The sequence below is a fragment of the Engystomops pustulosus genome, chromosome 8 (genome assembly GCF_040894005.1).
Source record: "Engystomops pustulosus chromosome 8, aEngPut4.maternal, whole genome shotgun sequence".
Classification (NCBI taxonomy): domain Eukaryota; kingdom Metazoa; phylum Chordata; class Amphibia; order Anura; family Leptodactylidae; genus Engystomops; species Engystomops pustulosus.
Window position 1 is genome coordinate 73,179,013 of NC_092418.1, and position 27,199 is coordinate 73,206,211.

Sequence of the window (27,199 nt, forward strand, 5' to 3'; positions counted from 1 at the left end):
TAATCACTGCCAGAACAATTCCAAGTTAGGGCAAGACCATACCATGTAGGGCAGGTCGCCACCTCAACATGGTACTAGAGACACATTTCCCCAGCCCTTTCACCAATACCAAATAAAACCTTTTACAGTACACCATGTAAAACAAGTAAAGATGCCATCACCTATGTGTCTCACGAAGAGAAAGTAGGAGCACCCTCAGAATGTTGTCTCACTGACACTCTAGGTTCCATGGATATAGAGAAGGTAGGATCACTGGACATACATGTTGGTTATCGCTTGTTTTGCATTGCAGCTTTACCTGTTTAGTTGAGGGTTTTTTGTTTTGGGAGGGGGGGGGGGGAGTTGTCATCCTTCTTGGTAAAGAGATCAGCCACGGCACTCTGGTAAAATACACAACTTCTTTTATTTATTTTTTATAACTGGTTAAGATATATGAAGACTCAATAAAACATACAACATTTAACATCAATCATACAGATACATTAGTAAATTCGACAGTGGCAAACAATCATAGCCATGCTATCATTATAATTCACAGGAGAATAACGTTCAAGGGATGGGAGAGGAAAATAGAAATGTTATAGAAGAAAGCCCTATAATCGGGAGGTTATATATAAAGAAGAAAATATAACACAGCGCTGGCAGTGGATACAGTCAATGGATAATTCAATCTATACAGTGAATCCAGTGATAGGGAAAATACGTGCTGTCCAGAGGCTGCTGCAGATGACCTGGTATCCAGAACTGGTGGGGAGCGGATAAGAATGTAGGGAGAAGATGCAGAACAAGTCTGTACTGCTCTGTGGATACGTTTTATTCAAAATACACAGAGTGACTGGACAATGCGTTTCGGGAACGGACTGTTCCCTTCATCAGGTCCAAATAAGTTTCTAAAAAGATTTTTACAGACAACAAAAGTAAATCTATAGGTCACAATAACACAAGTGAGACGTCAATAATTTAGACTGATAGAAAATAGAATTGAAATTACATAAATTTTTTTCTTAAAAAAAGAAATAAATGGATATAAAATGAATACTGATGGTCCGTAGTAATTAATATATATAATCAGAATGCTTGGGTAAAATATAATGAAACATATATAGACATATCACATAAAATAATGGAAAATAGTACAAATAGAATAATATATTGGTCGTAACTGGTAAAAAGCAATAAAACCAAGAAGAGGTAAGAAGAAGGTAGGACCCACCCTGAATGCTATACATTTCCGCCCCAGGGTCTTCACATATTAATATATGAGTCTGTTTTAGTGGGACCTGTGGGATTTTTAAAATATTTTTAAAAATGGCAAAAAAGTGCCATTTTTGACTTTGGGTGCTACCATGGAGGCTACCATGGAGACGGATCGCCGCTCCCCGATGATGTCACGGGGAACGACGATCCTAGGCAAGACATCTTTTTTGGGGCTGCCGGCGGCTTTGCCGGTGCTAGGTGCGATCGCGGGTGTTACCGGTAAGTCTTTGCTGCAATATGCAGCAAAGACTTACCGGCTATGGAGAGGGCTCAGCTCATGAGCCCTCTCCATGCAGCGGGACCCGACCGCCGCCGTGAATACGTGGTAAACCAGTTAAGGTGTGGTATTGGCATTTGGAAAATTTTGCTGTTTAGAAAACATGCCTTCAAGGAGCTCTCTATGCAGGTGAAACAAGGTAACTATAGGCATCATGCACACGACCATATGCATGGAAAGGACCAATAACTATGGACATGCCAAATCTTCAAGAAATTGTAAAGCGCAATCCAATAATCACTCGGAGATAAAATAATTTCTTCTTTATTAGATCACAAGTTCTCCCATAAAAACAGCAACTAGTCACATGCAGTTAGCAGCACCAGTCCGGTTTAAGATTAAGACGCACTGCGTCGAAACACATAGACCGGACTGGTGCCGCTAACTGCATGTGACTAGTTGCTGTTTTTATGGGAGAACTTTTGATTTAATAAAAAAGATACTATTTTATCTCCAATCCCGAGTGATTATTAGATCGCACTGGACACATTCTTGAAGTTTTACCCGTTGGCTGCGGTGTGTCCGTGTACGCGATGCCATCATGGGACTGTGAGCATTTAGGAGTTTGGTGAGCTGAACTAAATTTTGTTTTTTCATAAATAATACCTATGGACATACCCAACTTAGGGAATCCAGCATCTACAAACTGATATAATCTAGGTGTATTATTTTTAAGAATAATTTTTCTATTTTATAATAAATTTACGCAAAGTGGACTCATTCTTTCATAGTCCGTGTAAAACAACCAGCAGCTGAATTTAGCATTACTTTTCAAAGTAGAGAAATTAACTAGAATAACCCAGGATCATATGCACTTATGCACTGAACTACGAAAAGACAGTTTACATCTTTAAAAAAAAAAAAAAAGGAAACAAAATTTAGTTGCAGGTCACCCAATGTTGTCCTGGATTGTTCAGCGTCTTGGATTCCACACGGACCTGGTGCGTGTAAATTCACAAATGAAGAGTAGGTAATGAATCCAGCGTCTGCTTCCAGGATTTGAATTTAAAATTTCGTCTTTATTGAGGGAATGATACTTACCCAATAAAAAATGAAACACACGATACCACTTGTGTCACATGTCATCAGCTGGCTATATGATGATATTTCTAGCCTGGCTTGGCCTACGCGTTTCCAGTGTCATCTGACACTCTTATTCGTGGCCCATTGCACATTTACCCCTACATTTAAATTAATTTAGTGTCCTCACCTCACCCGCTAGCGTGTGCCCTCTGATTAGCCATATTTACAACCATATCCCCACTGTTCCATGCTATGCCCTGTGTATAAACATATTACATGCTGTGGCCCTGAATAAAACTTTGCCTACGTACCTCATGCCGTGACACCTTCCAACATAAAACCTTCTTACATTGTTGCACCTGAAGACACTATGCCCCATGCTGTGTCCCCAATCATAAATATACCCTATGATCACAGAGCACCGAGATATGAATACGTTTGGCTTTGAGCTAATCCCAAGGGACTTATCCAAGTGCCCCTGTTGTTCTTTACCATGTGCACGGATCGGACAAGTGCACACACTTCTGCTTGGAGTTAAATTAAAAGCTACTAGCCGTTTGTAGAAGACACTTGAAATGTAGGCACAGGATGACAAATTTACGGCAAATCAGGCACAACTTTTATGGACCGATGTTTTATTATTATCATAAAATACAATGCAAAAAAAAAATCAGTCTATGGTTTGGGGGAAAGCATTTATTATTTTTGGGATGATAATATATTTATTATACTTTTTAAGCGTTTTCATAACAAGTTGTGTTTTATGCTTCAGGAAATGATGTGTAAATTAGGGTTGGGTTGAAGCTACAAAATAGTCTCTGGAAGTCCTCCTCTTGCTGTAATGACATACAGTTTGTTGACATGATGTTTTTTCACAGTCTAGCAATATTATATATAAAGGTCTAAAAGACCTTGTTCCATTTATCACCAAAGGTTTATCCCATAGGTTTGTAGATAGGTTGTCATTGTTTCTGGTCATTTCCCCAGAGGAAGCCATTAATTCATGGTAACACTAGGAATGATGAGGTGATGGCACATAATAGAAGAATGACATCACAGTCCAAGCTTTAGAATCTTCAGGAAATCCGCATCTGTTGGAGATGGATATTCCTGGGATGAAATCATCCACCTGTCTACATGGAAGAAGATGCACCCAAATGTAAAGAAACTCCAAGAGGTAAAGGGCAGATATTACAATTAAAGACATTTCTGACATTTTGGATAAAATTGGACTTGGTGCTGATGCACTTTGATGCATGTGTTATCTGTTCCTGTCATGTAAATTATCACTCAACATAAAGAAAAAAATGTCTTAAAATTCTTTAATTTGTTAATTATCATTTATCCTTAACAATAACTGGTAAGTTAACCCGTAAGTTAGAAATAACTCAATAACTATTGGTGTTATACAACTTTGGGAATTCTGAAGTAACACCATAGAAACAGACACTGGAGATTTGAGAGGGTTTTCTTATAATAGAGGATTCTAAATTAGACTATTTACACAATGTTTTTGGCATTTGCACCTCTGTGATCTGTCCCATGGTCCCCCTGTCCCTGTTTATTGTCTATGAGCTTCTTTAAACATTATAGAAATTGTCACTGCTAACCACATATAGAAACCTCCTCCATTCCTGATGGGCAAAAATAGTCCATATTGTAATAAAACTAGGGACAAAGCGATTTGAAACTATTATTGACACCTTTGCAGAAAGGTGATAGGGAGGCTGTAGTATATGGATTAGTGATGAGTGGACCCATCCAAAGTTGAATTTTAAAATTTAACACTTGGGTGTTAACTGTTTAAATGCCAGCAGCATTTATATTAGTCCTGCTCTTGGGAAGCAATGTTCATTGAGCCTTGTGCCGCTGGCATGCTACTTCTGTGGCGTTTCATTGAAATGGCACTCTTCCTATTTAAAGAGTTAACACCTACGATCAGTTCTGGCACCAATCAGCTCTTAATTGTGAGGATTTTAGTGGCTCAAGGCTGATTATGAAGATTAGAGAAGTTAAAGGACACTCTCACAAGTGTATATTATAACTGGCTACTTTGGGGCTCAATATACATGTAGTGAAAATGTGGCTGTGGTGTGCTGGCCTACAAATGGGGAATCTAGGATTCCTTCATGTTGACAGCAAAAAGGAACAGAAGGTGGGAGAGGTGATCCTAGAGAGGCAAGATCCAATTGTCCATAGAATGGAGGCACATAATACCTCTAAGGGCCGCTTGCACACTGCTGGGTGCTCACCTGGGATTAGCATACAACCAGGTACAGGAGTGAGGGGGAGCACTCCTCACCCCTCCTCTTTCCATAGGAATCCAGGTGGTCACATGGTTGCGGTGAGCAATACGGCCATTGAAACGGATTACCGTATTGCCCGTTGAAGTTAATGTGGCAGTATGGTAGGGGTAGCACATGGCAAGAGGCCTAAGACTGAAGCCTAAAGTTTCCACCCTTGTAATAAGTATAACTGACCGGCCCCAAATGGTACACCACTACATTTTTCATATCTTCACTATATTGTTATATCTTTTCTTGAACCTGTCAGATTTATCTGTAGGTCTTGGCCCGGTTGGCCTTCTCTATAGGTTCTGCTGGCCTGAATATCTGTAGCCCTTATAATTTGTATAAAGTATCTTTGCTGTGTGCCCTTCTGGCCTTTATTCCATGGTCTTCACTCAGGTGCTCCTGGGGCCAATGTGACAAGGCTCATAGTTGCTTATGGTTACTTGGTTATTCACCTTAAGGTGGTGGTGTTTAGTAATGAGTGAATCATCTGAGGTTCTATTACAGTAGCTGAAGCTTAGCCAAATTTTTCTAAGATCCAATTCAGGTATATAACCACTTTGAGTAGTCTAAATCAGTAATATTTAATAAAAGGTGCTAACCTGTTACATTTTTACAAATCTTTTTCTAGCCAGATCACTTTTGGCACCTCCAGCACTGTGTGGGACCACACACACATATTGTTACCGTGTACTTCTCAGAGCAAAGTGTCTGGCATGCTGTCAGCTACAGGAATTGGATCCTTAGGCACCCTTTTGGCAGTCAGCCCTCATTCAGGGAGAGTACTACTTCTTGCACATCCTCATCTTCCTCTATTTTTGCTTCTCCATCTCCAACCCTTCTCCTTCAATAAGTCACAGTAATAAAGCATCAATAATGGAAGGCTTGGCCTAGTTTATGCATCCAGCCACACCACGGTGCACAGACTTAAAGGCGTATTCCAAGAATCAGCATAATTCATATACAAATGGGCACTCAAAATATAAGCTATTGTGTAATTAGTTGCTATTTAAAATTTTGCTCCCCTTAGCCGAAAAATGCTGGTGACATAGACTGTAATGGAGAATTAAAATGCTACTGGCCCTTCAATCAGTCCGTTAATTTCCTCCGCGCGGTCCGTTGCAGGACAGAAGATGGCTGCTTGTCACATGTCCACATCACATGTCCTGTACCTGCCTGGGCAGGTCATGTGATCACCACTATGTTTGGCTGTAGTTGGTTGGTTGCAGTGCATCCAGTATGGTCAGTGTTGTGGTGATGGCCGTTACACATCATTACTATAGTAACAGAGCAAGAAAACCTTTTATATCATCACTGGGAGCAGAGCATAAGAGGGAGAAGGAGTTACTGAGAACTAAAGGATCATGGAACTTGTAGTATCCAGTGGCGGCCATCTTAGTGATAACTGCACCTACTTTAGAGAGGCCATAAATTATGTAAATCATAAAATTAAACTATTTAAGCTCCGTTTTGTGACTAATGACATTGAGTTTTGTGACATTCATTTATTTATATCATCATGGGTTTTTGTGTCAGACGTTCATATTCCCGGAATACCTCTTTAACTCTGACCTGTCCAAGTTGCTGGAGGTGCAGTCTTTGCTTTGAATTTACTAGATTTCTTCCACTTTAGAGGGGTGGTGGCTTGCCCTAGCCAGCACAGGGAGATCCCTACAGTAGTCAGTATTAGAAGTCCTTTACTGCCAAATGGCTCAATGTTTCCCTGTCAGTTCTATGTCAGCAAAGTATACTATGTAACTTGTCTACTCTTGTTTCTTTATGTTGAGAACAATTATTCCTGTGCAGGTTTATAAAATCTTGTCATATCAGTCAATGGGTGTTTCATATGTCTGTTCATTCTAGACCAAAACCAGTAATGTGTAGATACGGCTCCAGATCTGTAGCTTTTTTCAGGACCCTGTTTATCCTCATAAAAGTCCAATCAACAGCTGTTTTAAGAAGTTGCCTGCAACTAAAATATTAGTGCTAGTAGTATCTGTAGAAACTTGGAATGCAGGGGTGTAACTAGGAGAGGCAGGGCCCCATAGCAGACTTCTGAATGGGGCCTCCTTTTGGTTTTAAAAAAACTAAAATAAAAAATATATATATACCGGTAATATATACCGTAAATATAAAAGCAGTAGCAGCACTCTTCCGGCTCTGTATGGAGAAAAATGGTAGTCGGGTGCACATCCCAGGATTTGGACCATTCAATCCTTTCACAATATAAAATGCAAAAAAGGCAGCACTCCAAATTAAGTGTGAAAAAACAGGTACTTGTTTATTCCAACATGTGCCAAACAGCTACGTTTCAGCTCCTGTGGCCTGGAGCTTTTCTCAAGCCGGTATATATATATATTGTGGGGATTTGGCCCAGTAGAGACCGTGGTAGCGGGGTGCTGTGATGCAGTTCAAGACAGTGTGACACCAAGGTTTAGTCCAAAACAGGTCTCGCCTGCGTTTATTGCAGCAGCAAAATAAAATAGCCTTTACACTCAGGCATTAAATAAACAAAAATCCTACCCGTCAGGGTGCTAACTACACAGGTATTCCACTAACTCGCCACTAAACAAAATCACTTGGCTGCTCCAGGCACAGAGGTCAGGGCTGTGTGCTCTCCAGCCTCCTTTCAGAGAGACACACTCTCAGCTCTGCTGAGCGGCTTTATGCAGGCTGATTGGGCTGTTCCCACCACCTGTGTCCAAGGTGCTGGACAACCCAACCTCAGCACTAAGGCCTTGCATAATAGCAAAACCTAGGGGAAACATACCGCCCATCCACAGTTAACCCCTTCAGTGTCTCACATACCCTCCCCCTCTGTTTGTGAGGGCGAACACTTTTGGCCATCAGACAGTGGGTATGAGATAGGGCATCGGCATTCCCATGCAGCTTTCCTGCTCGATGTTCTACCGTGAATTTGAAATTCTGCAACATTAGGAACCACCTTGTGACCCTGGCGTTCCTCTCTTTGGCCTGACTCATCCAGGTGAGGGGAGAGTGATCGGTCACTAGTGTAAACTGTCACCCTATCAAGTAATACCTCAGGGATTCCAGAGCCCATTTTATCGCCAAGCACTCCCTCTCAACTATACTATAGTTCTTCTCAGGAGGTGTGAGCTTGCGGCTCAGGAATGTCACGGGATGTTCCTCTCCCTCCACTACTTGGGACAGGACAGCCCCTAAGCCCACGTCAGAAGCGTCAGTCTGCACAATAAAGGTCTTGGTGAAGTTAGGGGTGATCAGTACCGGTCCCTTGCACAAAACCATCTTAAGTCGCTGAAACGCCCCCTCAGCCTCTTCACTCCACTTTACCATCACCGACCTGCTACCCTTGGTCAGGTCAGTCGGGTGCCGCTATGGTAGCAAAATCGGGAATAAATCGGCGATAATAGCCCACTATGCCTAGGAAAGGCCTCACTTGCTTCTTGCTCATAGGTCGTGGCCACTGCTGGATCGCCTCCACTTTATTTACTTGGGGTTTGATGACACCTCGCTCAATACGGTACCCCAGGTAACGGGCCTCTTCCAGACCCAGTGCACATTTTTGGGGGTTCGCTGTCAACCCTGCTGCCCTCAGGGAGTCTACCACTGCTTGCACCTTGGCCAGATGACTCTCCCAATCGTTACTATAGACTATGATGTCATCCGGGTAGGCCGAGGCATATCTCCGGTGAGGTTTTAGCACGAGATCCATTAACCTCTGGAATGTGGCAGGAGCCCCATGTAGCCCAAAGGGAAGTACCGCATACTGAAAAAGCCCATCAGGAGTAACAAAAGCGGTCTTCTCTTTAGCCCTGTCAGTAAGGGGTACCTGCCAATACCCTTTCGTCAAGTCAAGGGTGGAGAAGAACCTAGCCTGTCCAAGTCGTTCTGTCAACTCGTGGGCATAGGGTAAGAATCAAATTTGGACACCTCGTTCAACTTCCTAAAGTCATTGCAGAACTGTAGGGAACCATCAGGTTTGGGAATCAACACAATAGGACTCGACCAGTCACTTTTAGACTCCTCGATAACCCCCAGGTCTAACATCTGCCTGACTTCTTCGGATATGGCAAACCGGCGCGCTTCAGGGACCCGGTAGGGTTTTTGGTGTACCCGGATGTGGGGCTCGGTTATGATGTCATGCTTGATGACTGAAGTACGTCCCGGTAACTTAGAGAACACATCAACGTTTCGGAGCACAAACTCCTTCTCTTCCTGAATCTGGGCCCTGGAGAGGGACTCCGAGATCCGTACTTCAGGCACCTTGGCATCGGGTACACCCACCTCCGGTGTCACCTTCTCGGGGACAGACGCTTTTCCTACTCCCACAGCTATCAGGGACTCTCTTTCCCTCCATGGCTTTAGGAGGTTCACGTGGTATATCTGTTCGGGTTTCCTCCTCCCCGGCTGAGATACCTTGTAGTTAACGTCCCCCACTTTCTCCATGACCTCATATGGACCTTGCCATTTCGCCAAGAACTTACTCTCAACGGGTGGGCACCAGAACTAACACTCTGTCGCCTGGGTTAAAGGTCCTGAGTCTGGCTGACCTATTGTAGACCCCAGACTGGGCCTCTTGTGCCCTTGTCATGTGCTCCTTTACAAGGGGCATTACCGCCGCTATGCGGTCCTGCATAAGGGAGACGTGTTCAATCACACTACGGTGGGGGGTCCTCTCCTGTTCCAAGGTCTCCTTAACTACATCCAAAAGCCCACGTGGAGAACGGCCATATAACAACTCAAAGGGTGAGAAACCCGTGGAGGACTGGGGAACTTCACGTATGGCAAACATCAAATAAGGCAACAAACAATGCCAGTCCTTCCCATCTTTGCTGACCACCCTCTTTAGCATCCCCTTCAAGGTCTTGTTAAACCTCTCGACCAGGCCATCTGTCTGAGGATGATATACAGAGGTGCGGAGCTGTTTAACCTGGAGTAATTTACACATCTCCTTCATTACTCTAGACATGAATGGGGTTCCCTGGTCAGTCAAGATTTCCTTGGGGAGGCCTGTACGGGAGAACACCTGGAACAGCTCCCTAGCAATGTTTTTGGAGGAGGTGTTCCTTAACGGGATTGCCTCTGGATACCGCGTAGCGTAGTCCAGGATAACCAGAAGGTACTGGTGCCCCCTTGTGGACTTGACTATGGGGCCAACCAAATCCATTGCAATCCGTTCAAACGGCACCTCTATGATTGGTAACGGTACCAGAGGACTCCTGAAGTGGGACACCGGGGCAGTAAGTTGGCACTCAGGGCAGGAGCTACAATACCGGTTTACCTTCTCCCACACCCCAGGCCAGAAAAATCTCTGCAGGATCCTCTATCGGGTCTTCTCAGCACCTAAGTGCCCTCCCAGCACATGTTTTTGTTCCAAATCTAGCACCAGCCTACGGTGAGATTGGGGTACTACAAGTTACTCAATCTCCTCACCCCGTATCTGGTCAACCCTGTACAACAGTTCCCCAACAATCGCCATTCGGGGGTTTATTTTGTCAGCCCCTGGTATTTGGAGTACCCCATTTATTACTTTAACATTCTCCCGTGCTTTAAATAAGGTAGGGTCCTGTAGCTCTGCAGCCCCAAAATTTTCACGGGAGATCTCAAGGTCCGGCATGTCGGCTACCTCCCCGTGGCCCTCGACCTCACCAGCTAGGACCTCTAGGGGAGAAAATTCATCACATGGGGTCACCCCTACTGCTGGTGTGGGTACTCAAAGGGTTCAGGGGCCAAGGCCGGACATACCTGTTGTCCATTATCTGCAACAGCACCTGAGGTGGGTCTTCGTTTCCAGAGGTCCCAAAACACCGGTAAGTCTCTGCCGATAATAGCCTCATGAAACAGGGTCCCCACCACCCCCACTTCATGGGCAATAGTACCACAAGGGGTATGTAGGTTGATGACAGCAGTGGGATATTCGCGAGTGTCCCCATGTATACACAACACTCCCACTCTCCGCCCACTGTATAGTCCAGGATCAACCAAAGTTCCCCGCACCAGGGTGACCAGACTCCCTGAGTCTGGCAAGGCTTCCACTGTGTGACCACAGATTGTGACCATGCACACTTGGGGTTCTGCATCCGTGACTGACTCGGCTGCCAGAACTGGCCGGGCAAACAGTGACACTCGCCGGGTCTGGTTGCAGTCCATTGGCTCCACTGACAGGGGACAGTTGGCAGCAATATGGCCCATTTCATGGCACCGCCAGCACTGGATACGGCCATGACCTCTGTCAAGAGCCTCACTGGGTTTCTGGGTATCCACGCCCCCCAATGAACCCCCTCCCAACCTGACATGTCTCCCCTTTTCCGCCGTAGCAGTCTTACCAGATGGTTTGGTGACCCTGTCACTGGCACTGCTTCGTGTGGGAGAGGTAAGTAGAAGGTCCTCCGTAGCCCGATATCTCTCTACTAGGGACACGTGTTCCTCAGCTTTTGTGGGACCGGCCTGTCCAACCCACCGCTGGAGCCGAGAGGGCAGAGAACGGGTGAACTTGTCGGGGACCACTCTCTCTACCATCTGTGCTGGGGTGCTGTCCTCTGGTTGTAGCCACTTCCAGACAAGATGGATCAGGTCATGCATTTGGGAGCGTGGGGGTAGTTTTTCTGAGTAAGCCCACTGGTGGACCCGGCTGGAACGAACTTGAACGGTGACCCCAAGACGAGCCAGAATCTCCGTTTTTAGCTGGGGATACTCACGGGTCTCCGTTTCACTCAGGTCGTAGTAAGCCTTCTGCGATTCGCCTGTCAGGAACGGTGCCAGGACATCTGCCCACTGCTCAGCTGGTAACTCCTCTCGCTCAGCTACTCGCTCGAACACAGTGAGATACGCCTCCACATCGTCGGTCGCCGTCATCTTTTGTAAGGCCTTCTGCACTGCAGCCCGTGCGGAATGCTGGACTACCGGGTACCCTTGCAAACCAGTATGGGACCCCTCCGTAGCCATCGCCTGAGATGCCGCCATAATGCCAGAAAACTTTTCCATCATCAGCTGGAACATGGCTTGCTGCTGACAGGACCTCTCCTCCTGTTGCTGGAGCATGGCTTGCTGCTGGCGGGACCTCTCCTCCTGTTGCTGGAGCATGGCTTGCTGCAGCTGCCGATTAGCCTGGGACTCTTCCTGCTGTTGCCGGACCATGGCTTGCTGCTGCTGATTTAGCTCTGGCCTCCTCTTGCAGGTATTTAATAAAGTCCTCCATCTTGGCTGTATCCTGCAATTTTCCTGCTGTTTTCACCCAGGCCATGCAATGTTGCAGGATGTAGCGAGCCTTTCAGGTGTGTGTCTTTTTGAGCTGCCCGCAATCCGAAGCACCATATGTGGGGATTTGGCCCAGTAGAGACCGTGGTAGCGGGGTGCTGTGATGCAGTTCAAGACAGTGACACCAAGGTTTAGTCCAAAACAGGTCTCGCCTGCGTTTATTGCAGCAGCAAAATAAAATAGCCTTTACACTCAGGCATTAAATAAACAAAAATCCTACCCGTCAGGGTGCTAACTATACAGGTATTCCACTAACTCGCCACTAAACAAAATCACTTGGCTGCTCCAGGCACAGAGGTCAGGGCTGTGTGCTCTCCAGCCTCCTTTCAGAGAGACACACTCTCAGCTCTGCTGGGCGGCTTTATGCAGGCTGATTGGGCTGTTCCCACCACCTGTGTCCAAGGTGTTGGACAACCCAACCTCAGCACTAAGGCCTTGCATAATAGCAAAACCTAGGGGAAACATACCACCCATCCACAGTTAACCCCTTCAGTGTCTCACAATATATATATATATCTCACTCATATATACACACTATACACCGTATACCCATACAGCATATACACATCACAGATGCACACACATATATACAGTACATATACATTGCATATGTTATATACATATTATGCTGTACAATAAGCAGCATAATGGGGCAGATTTATCAAGCTGTCTGAAACTCAGAATATTGCTAGTTGCCCATGGCAACCAATCACAGCTCCCCTTTACAATATTCATGAGCACTGGTAAAATGAAAGCTGAGCTGTGATTGGTTGCCATGGGCAACTAGAAATATTCCGACTTTCAGACAGCTTAATAAATCTGCCCTATTATGTCAATGCTGCAAAAAATATTGATGAAAAAAAATTACAATTGGCAGCTGTGTTACCACGTGACAGTTAAAACTAACAAATCAAATTCTTTCTTCTTTCTCTCATCTAAAGACCTATTAGCAGAAACCAATCAGAGGCTTCCTTTCTGTTGCTTAGGAGACGACAGTTGGGATGTGACTGTGGCTGTAGGAGCAGAGATCTCAGAGACCACGTCCCAGCAGTGGAAAGACTTATCATCTACCTCCCAGGACCTGCACATTCACAGGAGAGTCAGGATTATGACAGGCGATGGAGCAGTCACATGGTTGGGTAGGAGATATCAGCAGATGGTTGGGGTATGAAAGGTTGGATGTGGGCCTAAGGCACCTTAAGTAGTACTGGGCACCTCATGTCTCATTGGATGAAGACGAGACACAGAGAGGGACCACATAAAACAATGTGCAGTATAACTGGAAGCAATAAGATACAAAGTTACATAATGATTAACAGAAGCTAATGAGATTGTTATCTGATGTACATGGCTGGAGCTTTTGTTAATGGGAAATACATTTTAGCAGATAAGAGTAAATCCTTATGCTCATACATCTAAGTTTTGAACAAATACAAAATAAAAATGAGTAATAAAAATAGAAAACAGAGAGAATGACATTTTGGGAATACCTGGACTTAGTTTACAGTTTATATACAAAATTGTATATATGGTTTCCAAAAAGCAACAACTTACATACTGTCTACCCCTGCGTGGGTATCTCCTTGTGAATTACAGATTATTGTATGTCAGTTTTCTGGTTTCTTCTCTGTTTTATTTCTTCTTTGTGGAACCTAAAATTGTCAATAAAAATTGTATATCAATTAAAAAAAAGAAAAACATGAAACACTGTAAGATAGAAGGAAGGTACAACATGTCCCTGGCCAATCATAGCCATAACTAGTATCTAGGGGTGTCAATTGGCCAGCCACCAATTCCGCAATATGTCTGGGTTGTGAGGGATGGACCCAAATCCCAATCAAGAACACAAACAATGGGTCAGCTCATTTCTACTCATGGGTAAGACTCCTAACACTTATCAATGAACACTCTTTACCTTCAGTCATATCTGACCAGCAAAGCTAGCAAGCCCATGGCGCTGCCAATTATATGGGCCTGGACCTTGTGACTTTTTTACAGCTTGAATTCAAAAAGGGAAGGGGCTTAGGTAAAAGAGGTTGTGACCAAGGATGCACCAACATTATCATGTAGCGATGCATGTGCTTGTCTCGCTGGTTACAATGTATTATGTGAGCTGACTATGTAGATTATGTTAAAAGCCTTCCCATTTTATGATGTGCTGCATCTCTTGTTTTGGAAATGTTAAGTGAAATTTCAATAAAGTTTTTTTTTTTTTTTCATTTCTTGTGTAATGTGTGGTCTGGCAGCTCTATTTAGCAAAATGTAGTGATATAAATTCAGGTAACTACAGCTCAGTGTAGAGTAAGACTAGACAATGCATGGAAAACATTGCATCGGCAGCAGTAAATCTGGCTGGTTGTTCACCCCCCCACTCCACATTCAGGGGATATGTCTTTGCCATATGTTGTAAGGACACGTTTTAATCCCCCCCAATGCGTCCTTACAATGTATGGCACAAAATTAGATGTGAACCCAGCCTAACCTGGGTAAGGTAATACGTTGTATCTGCATATGTTATAATAATAGATATAAACTTTTAGCTAATACATACATACCTAGATTTCTGGTTCCCCATTTACCCTATTAATCTCTTTCTTATGTCATGTGATGTCACACAGGTGCATGGCTTATTACACATCTCTGTGGGGGAGATGTATCATACGACGCTCCTGCGGCAGCCTATGATGGTAACCACGTCAACCTGCATCCCACTGGATATTTGAAGAAGCTTAGGAAAAGAAGCTTTTGCCGCAGGGCAAAACTACACCAGTTCCAACCTGAGCAAAAACCGAGGTGACATAGTGACAGTAAGAGAAGTGGCATAGAAGCAGTGTTAAATCTCCCCCTGTGACTCTATTGAGCCAAGCACCTTTGTCACATCACATGGCAAGGACAATGCGGCTTTCTATGGAATGACAGCAAGCAGAGATCTAGAAAAATTGAGATAATGATACCGAAAGTGTATTGGGGAATTCTATAAATGTATATTATACAAGCAATAACATTTCTTTACTGAAACTGAACAACCCCCTAAACATACAGTATGTGTAAAGTGAACCATGTGCAAGTCTAGTTCTTTATGTTCTCAAGAGGTCCTGATACACAAGAATATTGATATCAAAAAAATACTGTACAGCAAATTTCCCCTGAAGAAGTCTATGGACACTTGATTTCTAAGTGTGAAAGGTGTTTTCTGGATCACTTTACTAATAACCTATCCATAGGGCCCACCAGTAAAATCTTTTCATGGGGTCCACCACTGTACACCTACATGCAAATATTTCTTGCAACATTCTTGCAGATAATCCAAGCAGCACAGAAATAGAAAAAGATTAAAAAAAGCTTGAGGAAGGCTCACACTTTGAGCCGAAACATTGCTTTGAATATGGAATAAATCCACGTATCTTTTCACAATTCTACATCTCGAGTGCTGTTACACTATCCTGTTGACTGGCCTTTCCTTTAAAGGAAATGTATTGGCTACCTTTTAGAGCAGCTCACAAGTTTTCGATCCCAGCCTTTATTTTGTTTATCCTTGAATTGTTGTAAAATCACCTTTTCTTTATGATGCAAATGATCCCCTATACTGGAGTCAGTAAGTTGAGCTGGGCAAAGACCCCTCCCATCTCCTTCCCCAAATACTACACAAAGTATTTGACATCCCTTCCCCTGTACAGAGGGCTGCATCAGGTAATCTTCCCTCAGCACACACTGCCGGCAGCTGAATCTCTGCTTCTCTCACAAGCTTCTCAGTGCAAAGGATGCAGTCACATGGTGCTTCTCGGTCTGTTAGTCTTGGTCCGTTTTAAAATGCACTGATGGTATGTTTACCAAACATTTGGCTGCTTTGAATCCATTATTCTTCATTTGTGTTTAAGTTTAAGCAGCTGTGAACATGTTAATGCGGCTGCTTACACTTCCAGCAATGAAAAAAACCGTATTCAAACACATGGCAAAGATGCACAAACACATGCGTTTTCAGTGCATTTAAAAAGGCGCCAAGAATGGAACAAGAACGTATGGTGTGACTGCACCCTAATAAGGGTGGCGTCTCCATCCAGTCCTCCCGGTATCATCTGGGTGCAATCCTCTTTGTGGCTGCCAGTCCCAGTGATATCCACAGGTGTAGTCATTGTGCATCCAGAAATAAAAAAGAAAGACGTGTGCATGTTGAAAGTCATAAAACTGTCAGCAGCACCACTATAGAAATAGCTGTTAAGCCCCTTTCACACTGCCGATGTGGGGACGTATATACGGCCGATATGCGTCCCCACAGACACACATTGGCCACCCTACTGTGCATGGGGAAATGTTGCAGCATGCCTTTTCCCGTGCTTACTGCCGGGCACATTGCTGAGCTACAGCCGGGCAAGCATACGGCAGTGTGAAAGAAGCCTTACTGTGCCCTTAATGTGGGTTCTAGCACACACTTTAAATAGTTGGACACTTCACTCAATATATAATAATCTAAAAAAAGGAAGCACACAGGAATGTAATACATAGCCCTGTTGTGCTCCGTGTCAGGTGATCCCATCACTGTACCATGGTAATAAGCTGTTGTATGAGGTTTCGGACTGTCATGGTAGAGGGAAGTCCTAGAAGGATACATATGCGTGTGCCTGCGCCAGATTTTGGCACTTGCGTTGGAATTTGCAGATCAACGTCTCCATTTGAGGAATTTGTTTGGCTATGGGCACCAATATAATTGGTAGTGCAAGCTCAGTCTGTTTTTAGAACATGGCGGAGAGGGAGAGGAGTGCTGTATATTCTGTATTGCATTAGTAGTTTGGTAAATACACTAATCACTAGAAACATTATATATCGAAGTATAGTGAAAATGATGAACTGTATAATATTATTGAGGATTTATTATGTAATACAGTGATATATTACATAGAATATACCACGTTTTGTATTTGAAGTGTTTGAAACACCAGCATTTTGTCACTTGACTTGTATTAATTCCCTATTTATATGTGGGTATTCTTATCACATTCAAGAGAAAGGATTCTGAAAAGGATCCACAATGTAGCACTTGGGGGAATAAAGTACCCTCTTTTTAGTAAGATAGTGAAACAATCAGACTTTATTCCATAGGGCTGCGTTACAGCTTCATCTGCTTTTCATGATGTATTGAATCTAATTGATGTATTAATCTAATTCATTTATTAATTAGAATAATAAATGTAATAATATGCAAGTAATGTAATTATGATACTACTGAAGTAACTATAGAAAAGTAATAGGACTATTTGGTGGTGTTTTTCACTTGTAATTTACACTGTCAGACATACATGTATACAGTGGCCTCCAAAGCTCAGAGATCTGACAAGGAGGAGGGAGAAATAAAGTTTCCAGCATGTTGTTGATACAGCAAACTTTCATGTGACCACCATGATTGTCTTATTACGACAATGATAATGTGGTTCTTAGCGCTGAAGCAGCCTAGACAGGCTCTGTAATAAGTCCATGTAAAGGTAGCAGGATCATCCCTATAGCCTGTTCATTTATATGGGCTGTTCATCAAGGGTTAAACAAAGTGTTAAGAAAAAAGAGAGGCAATCCAAAGTGGAAAAACATTTCATTACAAAAAAAAAATTTACCAATCAATGTTTTCCTGTAAAAATAAGAGCACTAGGGATAAGCTGAGGAAATAAAACAAATAATCCATTAATGAACATGCAGAGATTCAGGGAGTGTGGGGGGCACCTTCTGGTACTACCCTCTGGGGAAAAATGAGAGCTTATGGCATTGTATATTTAATGCTTATTTTCTTATACTTTATCTATACGCTACAGACTAAAACATCACTTGTGTCTTGGGCCCAAAATCACTAATAGAACAGCATCCCTGAATCCTGTGTTATCTTTCTAAAAGATGCCCATCAGTACCTAACAGGATAATGCGCTACAAATGTAGCGCCGTGCTAGTGCCGTGCATTATTAAAGAGTAAAAGAGATCCAGTGATCTCTTGTCAGTGCCACCTTGTGCGGTAAAGTTATAAAGTAATTAAAATGTTACAAAAAATATAAATTTTACGTAATAAATAAAGTAAAAAAAAAAAAAAAGCTTAAAACACAACATTGCCAACCTCTTTAACCCCTTTAATCGACCAGGCCCTTTTTCGTTTTTGCGGTTTTTCATTTTTCACACCCCACCGTCAAAAATCTATAACTTTTTTCTTTTTCCATGTAAAGAGCTGTGTATGGGCTTGTTTTCTATGTAACAAATTGCACTTCATAGTGACAGCATTTAATATTCCATCCCATTTACTGAGAAATGGGAAAAAAATTCTTAATGCAGTGAAAATGATTGATTAAAAAATGCATTTGCGCCATTTTCTTGTGGGCTTGGACTTTGGGTGCTATTTTCCGTTAAACGGTTAAAAGCCAGGGAAAAAAACGATATTATATTTTGATAGATCTGACATTTTGGAACGTGGCGATACATAACATGTTCATGATTTTTACAGTTTATTTATATTTATTTCACTTCTAGGGAAAGGGGGCGATTTGAATTTTTAGGTTTTATTTAATTTAATTACTTTTTTTCAACTTTTTTCATTTATTTTTTTTTTACTATTTTTCAGACCCTAGGGTACCCTAGGGTTGTTTGATTGATCCTACCATATACTGCCATACTACAGTATGGAAGTATATGGGGATTTTGCACATCATCTATGTGCAAATCACACATTGTAATAGATAGCCTAAAACATGATAGCCTCAGGTCTTTGTGTGACCCAAGGCTGTCATAGCAATGGATCGCCACTTCCCGATGGCATTTTGGGGAGTAATGATCCAAGCCAAGATGGTACGCTGCCGGCTATTGAATGCGGCAGGCAGCTTTGCCGGCGACGCTGAAATGCGATGGATGTAATCGAAGTGAGCCCGCTTCATACTCCCCTTTCTGCAACTAGACGTACAGTAACGTCCAAATGCCGTAAGGGGTTAAAACCTAAAATCACACTCATTTTGAACTTCCATAACTGTTTCAACGCAGGCTAAAAAACTATAATATTGTTTATCCCATACATCAAAAAACTTAAAGAAAAAATGATGCCTAAATTTACAATTATATTAAATTCGTTATACGGGGCTTCTAAGACAATGGTGAAAAGGATTTTTTTTCACCAAAAGGATTTCATTATGCAAATAAAGATAATTTTAAAAAAGCCGTATGAATTTGGTATTGCTGCATGCGTATTAACCCAGAGAAAAAAGTTTTATGTTATGTGGGTTCCACAATAAATGTTCAACGCTAGTGTGTGATGGTCATTTTAATATATATATAGTATAGGCAAAAGGGAGGAAAATGGCAATGTTTGGAGCAAGGATCTTTTACAATTTTATAGGGAAATAGTAATGGGCATTTATATATATATATATATATATATATATATATATATATATATATATATATATATACACACACACACTGTGTATATATAATGTATGTATTCTGCGTGTGTGCTTTTATTTATTTATTTGTCTTCCATGATGTCATATAAGATTTTAACTTTTTAAAGAATTTTAATAACATTTTTTTGCAGTAAAGTTTTTAACAGTAACTAAGGCATCTATAAGATCCCCTGGAAATGACCCCCTGTGGGGGATAATGTCTGGTCAGGGCTATACTGGGTATAATCTGACCCATCTAGTGGCAAATTAAGTGTTCTATGGGCCTTGGCCTGTCTACACAACTAGGGTTCCCCCAGCGTCCAAACCAACCTGGTGCCCCCCAGGCCTTATCTCCTCCACCCAATGACACCACCGCAGACTATAATGGCCCCCCCTTTAATGAAATTTCCACAGCAGAGTGCCCTTTACAGAATTGTCTACAGCAGAGCTCCCCTTTACAGAAATGTCCACAGTAGAGACCTCTTTTACAGAAATGTCCACAGCAGAGCCCACCTTTACTGAAATGTCCACAGCAGAGCCCCCATCTATTAAAAGCCCACATCAGGACTCAGTTTCATAAAATGTCCATGTAGAACCCCCTTTAAAGAAATGCCCACAGCAGAACCCCCCTTTAATGAAATGTCCACAGCAGATACCCTTTTTAATGAAATGGCCACAGCAGACCCCCCCTCTAATGAAATGTCCGCAGCTGATGCCCCCTTTATTTAAATTTCTACAGCAGAGCCCTCCTTTAATGAAATGTCCACAGCAAATGCCTTCTTTAATGAAATTTCTGTAGCAGAGCCCTGCTTTAACCCCTTAACGACTTGGCCTTTTTTAGTTTTTTCACTTCCATTTTTCACACCCCACCTTCAAAAATCTATAACTTTTTTATTTTTCCACATAAAGAGCTCTGTTATGGCTTATTTTCTGCGTAACTAATTGCACTTCGTAGTGACGGTATTTAATGTTCCATGGCGCGTACTGGGAAGCGGGAAAAAAATTCCAAATGCAGTGAAAATGGTGAAAAAACACATTTGCGACGTTTTCTTGTGGGCTTGGATTTTACAGCTTTCACTGTGTGCCCCAAATGACAGGTCTACTTTATTCTTTGGGTTGCTACGATCACAGGGATACCACATTTGTACAGGTGTTATAATGTTTTCATACATTTAAAAAAATTAAAACCTCCTGTACAAAAATTTTTTTTTTTATTTTGTCATCTTCTGGCGCTAATAACTTTTTCATACTTTTGTGTACGAAGCTGTGGGTGGTGTCATTTTTTGCGACTTTTGATGGCGTTTTCATTGCTATCATTGTTAGGACTGTGCTACCTTTTGATCACTTTTTATTAATTTTTTTATATTTTCCAAAATGGCAAAAAAATGTCATTTTTGACTTTGGACGCTATTTTCCGTTACGGGGTTAAACGCAGTGAAAAACCGTTATTATATTTTGATAGATCGGACATTTTCGGACGCGGTGATACCTAATGTGTTTATGATTTTTACTGTTTATTAATATTAATATCAGTTCTAGGGAAAGGGGGGTGATTTGAATTTTTAGGTTTTTTTAATATAATTTTTTTTTTTTAAACTTTTTTTTACTTTTACTTTAACTATTTTTCAGACTCCCTAGGGTACTTTAACCCTAGGTTGTCTGATCGATCCTACCATATACTGCCATACTGCAATATGGCAGTACATGGGGATTTTACTCCTCATTCATTACAATGTGCTGATAGCACATTGTAATGAATAGGTTAAAACGAGACAGCTTCGGGCCTTCGTGAGGCCCGATGCTGTCATGGCAACGGATCACCGCTCCCCGTGACGTCATCGGGGAGCGAAGATCCGCGCCAAGATGGCGGCCTCCGGCATCATTGAAGCCTCCATTGAAGCCTCCGGCAGCATTGCCGGAGGTGATCGCGGTGAAAGCACCCGCGATCGGTGCTAGCACCGATCGCGGGTGTTACCGGTAAGCCTTTGCTGCAATATGCAGCAAAGACTTACCGGCTATGGAGAGGGCTATGGAGAGGAAATTAATGAAATGATTACAGCAGATGCTCCCTTTAATGAAATGGCCAGAGCAGATGCCCCTGTGATGAAATGGCCGCAGCAGATGCCCCATTTAATGAAATTTCTATGGCAGAGGCCACTTTCATGAAATAGCCACAGCAGATGCCCCATTTATTGCAATTTCTACAGCAGAGCCCCTATTTAATAAAATGTACTCTTTCACAGCAGATGCTCCCTTTAATGAAATGGTCCCAGCAGAAACATCCTCCATAAATAAAAAGGCCACAGTAGAGCCCCCACAAATAAAATGCCTCACAAAATGTCCACATTAGAGCTCCTTCAAGAAAAAAAAAAATTTATAGTCACCTCTGTCTACTTTTCACCATGGCTCAATCTTCTCCTTTTCTGGCACGCGCTCCCAACACATCATAGTGATGCAACCGGGCCGGAAAAGGAGAAGAGGGAGCCGCTGGGAGAAAACCTGAACCTGTTGCAATCTCCATGTAGAGCCCAGGTATACCGCCTACATGAAGATCGGCCATTGGACCCAGCAACTCTGAATTGCACTTTTTGAAGCGGTAATCATGCGACAACCGAGGCTTACAATCTGACTCCTTGATTCACAGTATAGCGATACTTCAGATCTATGCAGCCAGGAAAGGCAGAAGCTGTAATAAAACCCATCTACCATCCACCTGGGGTCTTCTGCTTTCTCTGACAGCTGAAGACCTGGTCCATCTCCCACAATCAGAGAATGAGCAGGAGAGAACTGCGATGATCGCAACACGTTGGCACATTGATAGGAAAGTAAAGTAAGAAGTCCAATATTATAGAATGGTTGTTCCTGTGCAATATTCATACATTTTACAATAATATTTACAGTAAAATCTACAGTTTTATCATGGACTAATGGGAATACACAGAGGATTGAGCTTTGTTGCTTATACTTTACCCAGGCCATAAGACTTGTGGAGCATCATCTGTTTACTTAATTTGAAGAAGATTTCTGACCTGCTTGGAAGACTTGGAAGTCACATGGAGAAGACTCTTGCACATTCTTTGTGAATATGCTGAAAACCCACGAGAAAGTAAGTAGGCAGGTGTCACTTTTATTCACAACCATTTTCTATATGGTTTTACTAAAATCATATGCACTTACGTGATCTAACTTTATCTCAGGATATGATTTATTACAGGTCAGAACATTCCTTTTCTAGAACCTTTGGGTGGAGCTGTGAAAGTGAGGGATTCTCAGAAGAAGCCCTTATGGTTGGTAAGAAATGGAAAATCTGCCTTTCAATGAAGCCTTTAATTAAGTTTCATGCAGTCATCATGTATCAGAGACCGAAAAGTCCTCTGATTGAGATTGTATTTTACTACTGTTTAACCAGTTATGTTTTAGTTTCAAACAGGATGAGCTCTTCAATGAACCGAATACCTTCATGGACCTTGGAATTGATGAAGTTTCCTTGCATTGGCCACATAGCTAGATGGATATTAAGGTAAGAAGTCCAGTGTTTTTAGTGGTAAATTGTTCCTGTGCAATGTTCATACATGTCACAATGATATTTACAGTAAAATCTTTGTCAAAGATTTAGTTTTACTGTATTATCATGGAATGATGGACATACACAGAGGGTTGGGTGTTCTCCCTTGTACTTTGCCTCGGTCATAGCACTGTTTATAGGGTTTTTGTCAAGAAGAATCATGAAGCAGTGCCTTCACTTTTTATGAATGGAGTGTCATCTGTCGACTTGATTGAACATAAATTTTAGACCGTCATGCAAGATAGGATTCTTATCAAGACCCATGGAAAAGATTCAGATTATTCAATCGATTTCTGAATAAAGTAATAAGACTAATCATTTTTCCTCAATAATTTTATGCTACACAATATTGAAGGATACTATTACCTAACTTGTACTATCTTGATTCCTTGATATATTCCTATTCTTAAAGCCCTGGTTCTAGATCAGAAACACCTGGGCCGGAACCTGTAGGTTTGTTAAGTAATGCATAATCTACCAATTTTAAAAACATTTCAATCTAGCTTTTTATTTATGGAATAAATGTAAACAGCAATACGCACCAACTGTAAGTAACCCAATAAATGTGATCCCTCAATAGAAATGTCATTATTATTTAAATATTGAAAAAGCAAATAACCAGATATTATATCATAACATTAAATGCCAATTTATCATATTGTACTGGGCCCACACTTTTAAAATCCAACTAAAGAACAAAGACTAAAATAAATAAGAAGTGGACTTTAAATCCTATGCCGTTGACTGAGATCACGATACAGCCGCTACCATTCTTACATCTGTGGTAAGTTGAATATACCTCCTTGTGTACCTACTGACTCAATAGGAATCTACGTATCACAGAATAAACTGATGTCAATACCGTTATTGAATTTTGGACAAAGTCTCACTGAAAACAACGGAATAATATCAATAAAACTTAACTTTTATTATGGTGTCTAATATAAAAAATTGGGAGGGACAGAACCAATTAAAATTAAACCAATGTTACATAACCTCTTAACATGGCTTCATCAGATATAGTGGAATAAATAGATGGGTGTGTGCAAAAAAATACTATCTCCCCACTGGGTGGAGAGCAAGGTAGAAACCCACACCTATATTGATGGTATGGCGGAGATAGCAATGATATCTAGCTCCACTATATCAATAGTGTTTGCTTGGTCAGCAAAATATTTTGTGCATATATAACCCTAATGGTGGTAAGTGACCAGATGTCTATGTCCGCTAGAATGTCGCTATCAAATCTATCTATGATTTAGCACATATGATGATTCTGCGCACTGTATTAGATCTTTTCTGCTACTGATTTCATCTCAATAGGAATCTACAGAAATTGTATTATTGTATAAAAAATACAAGTATTTTCAATGGTGAAAAGAAACTAAAAGGTTAAATTAAAACAACTAGATTTCCGGTACGGCCACAAGATGGTGAAATGGAGCACTGAACACCAGGTAGAGGGGAGGCACGGCCCTTTTTCCTCCTCCCATCCTTCCTCAATCTTTCAACCTTCTTTCTCCTTCCCTTATTTCTCTCTCTTTTTCTTTTTATCCTCTCCTTCCCACTCTCCCCGATTCTCTACTTCTCTTTTCTGGTTCCCCATTTAATCTGGAAATTACTCTAGGTAACTGATTAAGAACGTTAGGCAAATAAGGATATTCTGGATAACTACAGTAACACTGTGTGACAACTTATGGTATTATTGTTTTTATTGTTGCTTTGTATCTTCTCTTCAAATTGAAATTTGTTGTTATTCTTATTTGTAACCCCCCCCCCCATATTGGAGACTACTTGGTATCCATGATTCCTTTCACATTGTTTTGCCTCCCTTCCCTTCTGATTCTTTTACTGTTATAAAAATCTGAAAAAAAAAAACAACTAGATTTATTTAGTCCGGCAAAAGAGATGACTACGAGGGGACATGATTAATTTATATAAATATATGAATGGTCCATACAAAAAATATGGTGGTAAGTTGTTTCAGATTAAATCAAATCAAAAGACGAGGGGGCACTGTCTCCGTTTAGAGAAATCAAGGTTTAATCACCGGAGGCGACAGGGCTTTTTTACTATGAGAACTGTCAATCTGTGGAATAGCCTGCCTCAGGCGCTGGTCACAGCAGGGACAGCAGAGAGCTTCAAGAAGGGTCTAGATGCCTTTTTACACCTATATAACATTGATGGTTAAGTTATATAGAATTGTTTCCCCTAAATCCCTTCATCATCCAATCCCTTCCCTTCCTTGGTTGAACTTGATGGACAAGTGTCTTTTTTCAACCGTTTAAACTATAAAAATCTACATTATATATGGCAAATGCTCATAGAACAATGTTGACTGAGGAATATATTTCTAATTGAGTACATAATCATTCGCTAAGTTGGAATTTCTGTCTGGACATAAGTGTGTGGACCTTATAGACTGACATTATAAATTTCTTGTGAACTTTCTCTGAATAACACTAATACTCCAGCACTATTGGTATAATTTTTTTTTAGCCCAGCATAATATGATATATTGTCATTTTATGTGATGATATAATATCTGCTTATAAGGTCTGCATATAATCAAATTTTTATTGAGATAACAAATTTATTGGGATATTTACAGTTGGTGCATATTGCTATTTCTCTTTATTCCATATATGTTCACAGTATCCTATGTACCCGGGATAAGCAGTATTGCATATTTGGCGATATCCCTTGATCCTTTGATTATGCCATACTAGTTTTTGTTTATACAATTAGTTTTTAATTTAGTTGAATCTAGTCATCATTTATCAGAGAGCTAAATTTCCTCTGATTGAGATTGTATTTTTATTACTAATTAACCTTTAATCCCCTTTAATGATCCTTGGAATTCATGAAGTTTTGTTCCATTGACCACTAGAAGAATAATGAGGTAAGGAGTCCAGTTTGTTATAGCAAATTTTTCATACATTTCACAATGATATTTACAGTAAAATCTTAATCAAATTTTTAATGTTACTGTATTATTATGTGTGTTTATTATGTGTATGTGTGTATCTGTGCGTGTAAGCTGTTTATATGCTGTATATACTGTATGTAGTCGTATCTGCTTTGTGTGCTTCCGCCTCTTGATGCAAAGTCGCTGACAGCAGCGAGTGCGCCGGCCCACTCCTGGCTGGCACTTCCCCCCCCCTGTGGCGTAAAGGTGGGGGATTGGGGCAAATAATCTCAAGTGCTATCTATATAAATCTATATCAGTGCATAAATGCATGTGTGAGTGTAGAACTTTATGGGGCACATTTACTGGTCGTGCGCCCGTTTTCTGTCTGATTTTGCATGTTCTTTCTAGTGCGAACTGCTTGCATATGTATTTAAGAAGTGCTGCACTATTCTTCATGCAACAAAAAAATTCTGCACTGATGGGCGTGACCGGTGTACAGCCAGACCATGTGCCCACATTTATCATGCAAAGTCTGACAGAAATGTGTCCCTCGCCCGACGTTAAAGGTGCACTAAAAAAAAGTGATGCACTCTGTAGGAGCAATGCATGGGAAACCAGATTCATGAAGAACGTGCACAAGGGATCCTAAATCTGGCGCCCCCTGCACACTACACAGGTAACTGCACACAATACAGACTGCACTGTATTTAGTAAATGTCCCTCATTGTGTGTGTATATAATTATATAAATGTGTATACAAATATGTATATTATTTGAAGGGGAGGGGGGGGGGGCCCATACTGAAGTCTCTCCTAGTTACGCCACTGCCTCCTACCTTTTGAGCAGAGAGCAGAAGCCAAGACCCTCCCAGGAGTCTGTAGAGTTTGCTTATAATACAGACTCCAGGGCAGGCAGGGGAAGCGGCTACTGCAACACTGAGACAATCTGAGGGTGTACTGCTGTGTATAAGTAACAATGTTTTACATCACAAGAGCTATTGATTTTTGCGGAAAAAAACTTTACAGTTACTCTTTAACTATTTTCTATATATTTTAGATAGGATTTTATCACCTAAAATGTTCTAACCTCAATTCTTCATATTATTTCATGTAGGCCAGACACTTCCTGTTCTGGAAGCCCTGGTCTGAGCTGAGGAAGGGAATGATCCTCACAGAGACCAAGGCCAGAAGTCCAGTTTTATTATGGTAAAATTGTTCCTGTGCAATGTTCATACAC

The 27,199-nt window shown here is 41.6% G+C and overlaps 1 protein-coding gene and 1 long non-coding RNA gene across 2 annotated transcripts in view; one reads left to right on the plus strand and one right to left on the minus strand.

Annotated features, from left to right (window-relative positions):
* Positions 1–543: 543 nt before the first annotated feature.
* Positions 544–16,686, minus strand: LOC140075402 (uncharacterized). The gene is made up of 3 exons (XR_011849412.1): positions 16,630–16,686; positions 13,642–13,739; positions 544–890 (listed from the first exon to the last, which is right to left on the minus strand). It is a non-coding gene; the product is annotated as an uncharacterized lncRNA (long non-coding RNA).
* VPS8 (VPS8 subunit of CORVET complex) overlaps positions 3,550–27,199 on the plus strand; it is a 152,432-nt gene continuing 128,782 nt past the window's right edge. Inside the window, exons 1-2 of the mRNA XM_072121231.1 lie at positions 3,550–3,734; positions 13,074–13,226. Coding sequence (XP_071977332.1) covers positions 3,695–3,734; positions 13,074–13,226 — 193 coding nt within the window. The 5' untranslated portion in view covers positions 3,550–3,694. The remainder of the gene's footprint in view (positions 3,735–13,073; positions 13,227–27,199) is intronic.